The 7,596-nt window shown below is 33.0% G+C and overlaps 1 protein-coding gene across 1 annotated transcript; it reads right to left on the reverse strand.

Annotated features, from left to right (window-relative positions):
- Positions 1-1,259: 1,259 nt before the first annotated feature.
- Positions 1,260-6,826, reverse strand: LOC144556508 (cyclin-B2-2-like). Its single transcript, XM_078304885.1, has 11 exons — positions 6,542-6,826; positions 6,317-6,446; positions 6,165-6,212; positions 5,996-6,047; positions 5,588-5,716; positions 4,440-4,622; positions 3,975-4,064; positions 3,412-3,633; positions 3,136-3,234; positions 2,311-2,489; positions 1,260-1,710 (listed from the first exon to the last, which is right to left on the reverse strand). Exons 1-11 carry the CDS (start codon positions 6,594-6,596, stop codon positions 1,566-1,568), a joined length of 1,332 nt encoding a protein of 443 aa, XP_078161011.1. The 5' UTR covers positions 6,597-6,826; the 3' UTR covers positions 1,260-1,565.
- Positions 6,827-7,596: the final 770 nt, after the last annotated feature.

Here is a 7,596-nt window from a genome sequence, read left to right on the forward strand (position 1 = left end):
TCACGCAAAAATTGAGATATCTTAGAGGATACGCACTCGTCTTATATCGTGTTTTAACCCAACGGTCGATGAGTTATAGCCGTTGGATCAAATCATAAGATGCTCGTTTGACGCGTAGCCACATTACTGCGAATTTTTATTAATAACCTATAAAATAAATAAACATGATTTTCAACAAATTTTCAGAATTAATCTTACTACTGGACTATTACTGGTACCATTGAATATCAAATTATTACACTACATTTCCAGCTAAAATAGGCTCTCTTTTTTTAATTCAAATTCGGTTATTCGCTGTTATAGAATTTTATTTCTTGTTTTAATTGAATGGAAGATATTTTGATTTTCTTATTTATTTATTAAAAAAAGTATCATAGTCGTTCTAGTAAAATTAAATTCTAAGATACTCTATCTATTTCTCTACAAGAAATTGTAGGAAAATATTAAAAATATAAATTAGCTTCTAGAGAAATAGATGGAGTACTTTTAAATTTAAATTTACTAGAATGACCATGATAATTTTTTTATTTACTCATAACTCATAAGTGAATTTTGAGCCGGGATCAATAACTGGATTCTAACACATTTAATTCTTTTTATAGCAACAATATAAGAAATTTTTTAATTTTTTTACAGTTGAAAAAAATCTCGCCTAAAAAATATTTTGTAGTCCTTCTAGTATATTCAAATTCTAAGTCTCTCCATTCATTTTTAAAAATTAATTAAAAAAGTATATTCAAATAGCAAAAACGACAAAACCATGTTATTTTCAAAACCGCTGGATTATCTAGCAGTAAAGTTAGTTCTGAAAATTTGTTGAAAACCATATTACTTTTAAATTAATTTATTTTTTTATAGGTTATTAATAAAAATTTCGGCGATTTTGTATCCATCTTGGACTTCTTTGAATGTTCTGACCAATAATCAACCAAATAAACAATAAGCATAATAATAGATTTGACAGTTTTAATATGTGCTGCATTAAAACAAACTTTATTTATGTGTTTCCAATTTTTATAGTGTCCAGAAAAAAGGCAAAAATAGTAAACACCAATAGAAAAACTGTTGTAAAAAATTAAAAGATGTCAGAACAGGATTGTCAATATTTAAAATATTTTTGACTCTTGTCTGGCCAGAATCAATATATTGAGTTATTCTGCAATGTAAGAATAAATGATCAACAGATTTTGTCTGAGTTTAGACTGAGTTTAGATGGGAAAATATCTAATTTTGACAGGGAGGAACTTTTAAGGAACAAATGCACAAATAAAATAATAACTTTTATTTGCTGAAATTCAAATATGTCAGCTTCTCAAACAATCACAAAAACCACATCTATCTATGACCCAAGTAAACAAAAGCCTATATAAGTTAAACACATCCCATACATAAACATCCCACACATAAACAAATTAACATGTCGCATACACAAGGCTTATAAAAGTTAAGCACTTAGCATCCCAAAATAAAATTATTACATGCCCACATACACAAAAGAAATCCCCAATTTGGGGTGAGAGTCATCATGTTTGGTTTGGCACTTCTGAGTTAGAAGTTGGTTTCTTCTACATTGGTTCTTCAAGAAGAAACAGTGCTGGTTCACATTTTGAGGCATACCCGTATTTGGGAGTGCTAAATTTCCTGTGCACACCTGTTAGCTTCCCAGCCGCCGCTGTGTGGTGCATCTGAACCATTATCCTAGAGCATTCCCTGAAAAATCCAAAAAGAAAGGAAAATTAACAGAGGAATAAAGAACAAAACTAATGTTTTTTCAATACACTACTGGATATACCCCCCCCCCTCCAGTAGTGAAACTAATTTACCAGCCTGGCAAGCATTGAACTGGTATTTTTCCTACTGGTACATGCCTGTATACCTCCATCCCTCTCCTACTGTGCCATTTTGGTGAATTATCAGGAAATGGTAGAAAATACAGATTTGTTTTGTACCAGCTGGCAAACATTGTTTTGTTCATTTTTATTAGATATTAAGCAGGTATGCTCACATTCCTGGCACAATACATACAAGTAGGAAAGGGGTATCACACTAGAAAAGTACCGGCTTGCTAGTTTTTAAAAAATTCAATTTCCAGGAATAACAGGAAATACAAAACGAGTGTAGGTTTTGATTTTCCAATAACAGGCCTGTTATAAATAAAAAAATCTGGCTGTTCTTGGGTGTATGTGGATTTTTATAAATTAACAAAACGGCGTGCAGCTCACACCTCCTAAAATTATCTAATAAAAAATAAACAAAACAGTGCCTGCTTGCTATATCTTTAAAATCCAATTTCCAGGAATAGAATCTTACATGAGTTCCTCCTGGGTGTATCTAGAGTGCAGCTCACTGCACTTGCTCCAAGATTGGAAGCCATTTAAGGTGCACTGTGCAGTAAAAACAGCTGCTGCGGCAAGCAGAGAAGGTCTGAACTGAAGCATTTTGTAATCCACTAGGCACAGTTCAACCATGAAGAACGATAGCAACTCCAGCTGGTTTAAAATGTTCATTTATCCAATGTTAGAGACATGTAATGAATTTAGTGTGTTTACTTTTATCAGAAATTGTTACTGCTGGGAGTGGTTGCAGTTTGTTTTCTGGAGTTAAAAGTGAATTCTTTTTATAGAAACTATTGCAGTAAAAAGTACCCAAAACAATAATGTTATTTTTTTTAATGAGGCTATGGTACTATGCATAGCACAGATTGTCCGTACTAGGAATCATTTTTTTTTGTTTTCAAAACTCTAACCGTCGATCCGAACCGTTCAATATGGTCTTCATATGAATATAAAATATGTACATGTAAACTAAGTTACACATTTTTTTAGAATTTGTTTACTATTTTTTCAGATAGATAGAAAATCACTATTTTTGTATGGTTCACAATTTGCAGATCAAATGATTTTCTACCCCCATCTAAAAAAATAGTAACAATATTCTAAAAAATGTAAAATTTAGTTTACAAGTACATATTCATATGAAGATCATGTTGAATGGTTCGGATCGATCGTGGGCCAACATGCACTATGCTACCATAGCCTCACTCATCTTTTGCATTTTTGACAAACTATACTGTCTGATTTCAAACTCTTTTTTATGAATAGTAAATTAACTTGTATAAAATTGATTTTCTTTTACCTTCTTATCAGATTGAGCTGCTTTAAGAAACCTCTTCATGAAAACATAAGGTGTAGGCACCGACATGTTGAATTGCAGAGTATTGACCATCAATCTCTCCTGCAATTCAGTAATTTATTTGTTGGTGACAGTCATTTGTGCTATCAAATAATCACAAAAACCTTCATAAGCATAATTGTATTTCATTTAACATCTGTGCCAGCAAGGACAAGTGCCCATCTATTATTACTTTTCATTTTTCAAACAGAGCAATTCAGCTGAAAGAAGTAGCCTTACCATTTGTAGCAAGTCAGTCCTTGTATAGGCACGATCGCAGATAATTATCAAGTCTTCAACAACCGGTACAGTCACCTCCTCATACTTACATGCGAGTAGCAATGCAGTAACTCCAACTAGTTGAAGCTTTTTCCTCATGACATCATGAAGTGCCAAAAACCGGTCGATGAGATTCACTGTCAGAAAAAGGGTTTCGTCTAGCAGTTCTAGTTTGTAATGCACCTGAAAATAGGAAAAGAAAAACAACAAATTCATTAGTAATTGTTAAATTTTAGAAGGAAAATTTTTCAGAGAAACCATGGAGAACCAAAAGTATCATCAGAGGTACACTTCAAACATTAGAGAGTTTTGAATGATTCTCACAGAAATTTTCATGTACCTAGAAATGTCCTCTACAGAAAACAAGAAATCTTCAAAATGCTTAAACCAATCATCAGAGGTACACTTCAAACATTAGAGAGTTTTGAATGATTCTCACAGAAATTTTCATGTATAACCCTAGAAATGTCCTCTACAGAAAACAAGAAATCTTCAAAATGCTTAAACCAATTATTTGTAATTACCTCGATTAGCCAGTCAATCAGAATACCCCGCATTCTTTCATTGATGTCAGATTGGTTTGACATGTAATTCGGATCCACACAGCTCAGATCCTGAAAAAGTAAAAATAAGTTTAAAATGATGTTTGGCAAATAATACAGGTAATGGTCTTAAATCCTTTTCTATTTATTTCCAGATCCCAGTTTCCATGCTTACCACCCCCACTTCCCAGTAATAAATCATAGAAAACAATACATCATAATTTAGTGAATGAATCTATGTTTTTCATAAAAGGGAAAATTTCATGTGTAACCCTAATTGAGATATCACCGTAATCATAGTCAGTAAAATCAGTGGTATCATCCAAGGAAAATTTCACCTATACAATCACACATATCACCATACAATTAATTGGTAAGAAATATAATCCATACTCTTGCAACTAGAAAAGTAATGAATTTCCTGATCTAAGCAAGAAATGTCCTTACCTCAGACCTCCAGTAAAAGTCATGAATTTCCTCAACATATTCAACCACGGCCAGAGGATTTTTCAAGTCTGGGATGTCAATATCTGGAATTATTTCTTCTATTTCTTCTTCATCATCTTCATCTTCTTCTATATCTTCCATATCTTCCATTTCAACTTCGATAGCTTTTAATTCGGAAATCTCCTAAAATTTATAATAAGTAATAAAAAAAATTAGATTAAATGTCTCTAGCTTGAGATTAAGACAAATTTATGGAGCCTAACATAGCAATAGAAGTTTGAATTTTGCATGACTGTGTTTATGCTCTTATACTTAAATGTTAAACTTAAATTGTAATAATAATTAAATCTAATGCTTGAGAAATCAATGAAAGTACACCTTATTCTAAATTTGACGTGTAATCAGAGGGCTCCCTTTTGATGAACTTTATGATACATCAATTGAAAATAATTTATTCAAAAAATGGGGGAAATGATTTTTACCCAGACTTCAAAATTCTGTTTTTAATGCCTTGGCATTTAATGCAGTATTTGAAAACCCACTGCTTTGCATGTTCACATAGCAAATCTAGTGAATTAGATTGGAAACAAGTTACATCTAAAGACATCTTCATTAAACCTTGTTTTTTTCTCAAACTTAATTGTCAAAAGGCTGTAACTTGAAAAGAAAAAAAAGATTGGTTAAGATTTGTTGCTTTTTCTTAGAGTTTCAGCAAAGGCAAAAAATGCATCTATTTCCTGGAAAGAAAGAATAAAAGAAAAGAAAATGAAATTTCTAACTTTGGGTAAAAAATGACTCAACATTTGGACATGGGCAGCACCTGGAAATCATGCATATCAATTTGGGTTCCTATGTGTAAAACACCTCTTGTTTTATTTGACCTATCAAGTTAAAAATTAAATACAGGAATTGGGTATTGTCCAATAGCTTTGCACAAAATGTATTCAAAGCCAGATTTAAACCATCTGATTTGCATTAAGATTCTTGCAAACAATTTATAACTAAATAAATTTAAAAGACGCCATGAATCTAAATCGTTTGCACAAACTATTGGCACCGATCGGACAGTTGAGATCTGGCTTTGGATAATACTTTGTCCAAAGCCCTTGTTGTTCAAAAATCCTAGAACTGGGCTCATGACTTCTTACCCCCATTTCCACTTCAGGAGCCATTAGTAATGGCGCAATGACTTCCATCGGTGCGGTACAGCTGGAGTCATCATCAACTGGATTTTCTGTAACTGTGATTGCTGCTCTTTTCTGCTGCCTCTCAATTGGCTGTTCATCAAATTACAATAAATTATTTGTTCAAAATTAACAAAGGTAATTAAAAGAAATAAAAGGCCGGTACAAATTGTTGTTATTTAAAAGAAATTCCATCTTACACCTAAAAAAAATCCTTAAATTAATATTAAAAAATCCCTTAAAATACGAAAAATTTCTTCCCAACAATCTCCACGGTTACCTTTTCCCTCAAATTACAGTAAATTATTTGGGGAACTGTTGCTGGATTACAACAGAAAAATTCCTAATTTCTAAAAGGAAGAATTTAATTACCAGAGAAGTAGATGAGGATGGCCTCTGGCTCCCTAGAGTAGCAGATAATTGTCTGTGGAAAAAACAAATAATAGATTATAAGAAACCTTACCAAAAAAAATAAACATTTGAAAATAAGGAACTGGAGGTAAGAAAATAAACATTTGAAATCCAAAAAATAAAATTAAACCTGGTCATTGGACGTTGAGCACAGCTCTTCGGAACCATCACCTTACTTCTGAAAATACGAGTATAGAAAAAAAAAAACCAAAATTGAAAATAATGGCTATGAAAATTCCAAATTGAAGAGACAATGGATGAATTAGGGTTAAGCGGAATTACTCTTGCAATGGACGCTTGCCGATTGTGATTACTTGTGCGGGCCCACCGATCAGGTTATCAATACCTCTAAGTGCTCTCCTGTTAGTATTTCGCAATAATGCCGGGTACTTCACTCCTTCCATCGGTTCTCCTTTTCAGATCCAAAATTTGAACAACAGAATAGATCAGACGTGAAAAATCGTACAAATTAAGAACAATTTTGATTTGAGAAGAGAAATTCGTTACCTTGAATTGATCCTCCCCTCATCGTGCTAATAGAATTCTCGTCACTTCTTTCCATATCCCTTGAATCTACAGCTAACTGATCTCTCAATTAAAAGCAAATGCTTGCTTGAGTAGGAAGGAGTCCAAGTTACCAAGAGCTCTCTCCCCACTCTCTTTCCCTCTCTCTCTCTCTCTCTCTCTCTCTCTCTCTCTCTCTCTCTCTCTCTCTCTCTCTCTCTCTGCTCTATCTGAAGACAAGGAGAGAAGAAGCGCAATTACAAGAGAACGAGTATAAATGAAATTAGAAACCTCTTTAAAAAAAAAAAAAAAATTAGGAACCACGTTCTGTAGGAGTCCGTATCCCCCAAGGTACCTGAGATATAAACGGACGGTCCAGATTTTAGAGGATTTGTTTTGAGATTCGTGCTAGATTAAAAGAACGGTCCAGATTTAATTATTGCACCTGGGGTATCCGAATTTGTTCTGTAGAAAGGCAAAACTAAAAATAGGAACCACGTTCTCTAGAAAGAAAAGGCTATAGGACCAAACAACGGACACATTTTAGGTCTCAGATCGTGTTTTCACCCAACGGTCCATGAATAATAACCGTTTGATGAGAATCATAAGATGGGGGTTTCACGTGAGCTCTCAACGGCTATATTATTCCTGCGTTCAAATTTCTACTATGTGTGCACTTTGGGGTGACGATACATTTCAGAGGGAATGTCAGCTTTTTTTTAATGCGGCGGTGTATTCCTTCCTTCCTGAATTCACTATTTCTGATACCCCATCCTCTCCATTTTCCATAAGTAGCCAAACCTCAACGGTCAAAATGTTTTGTTTCCATTATTAAAATTATCTCTTTTTTTTACTAAAGATTTTCTTTACTGAGATCAAAATTTCTTTCAATAAATAGTATTCACAAAATTTAAAATTGCTAGATGTAACCTGATTATTTAATGTATTTTCTATATTATTTAGGTGAAAGAAAAAATTAACCAAAAAAAATTTAAACAAAATGAAATGGCCATATGTTACATTTTAAAATGTAACATAACATGGAGATGAATTAGCTC

The sequence above is a fragment of the Carex rostrata genome, chromosome 7, assembly GCF_964058835.1.
Source record: "Carex rostrata chromosome 7, lpCarRost1.2, whole genome shotgun sequence".
Lineage (NCBI taxonomy): Eukaryota > Viridiplantae > Streptophyta > Magnoliopsida > Poales > Cyperaceae > Carex > Carex rostrata.

Coding starts and splice junctions, on each gene's coding strand:
- LOC144556508 (XM_078304885.1), bottom strand. CDS start 6,596: ATGGAAAGAAGTGACGAGAATTCTATTAGCACGATGAGGGGAGGATCA. Junction 6,048..6,164: donor GCTCAACGTCCAATGACCAG/GTTTAATTTTAT, acceptor TTTTTTCCACAG/ACAATTATCTGCTACTCTAG. Junction 3,235..3,411: donor GGACTGACTTGCTACAAATG/GTAAGGCTACTT, acceptor ACTGAATTGCAG/GAGAGATTGATGGTCAATAC.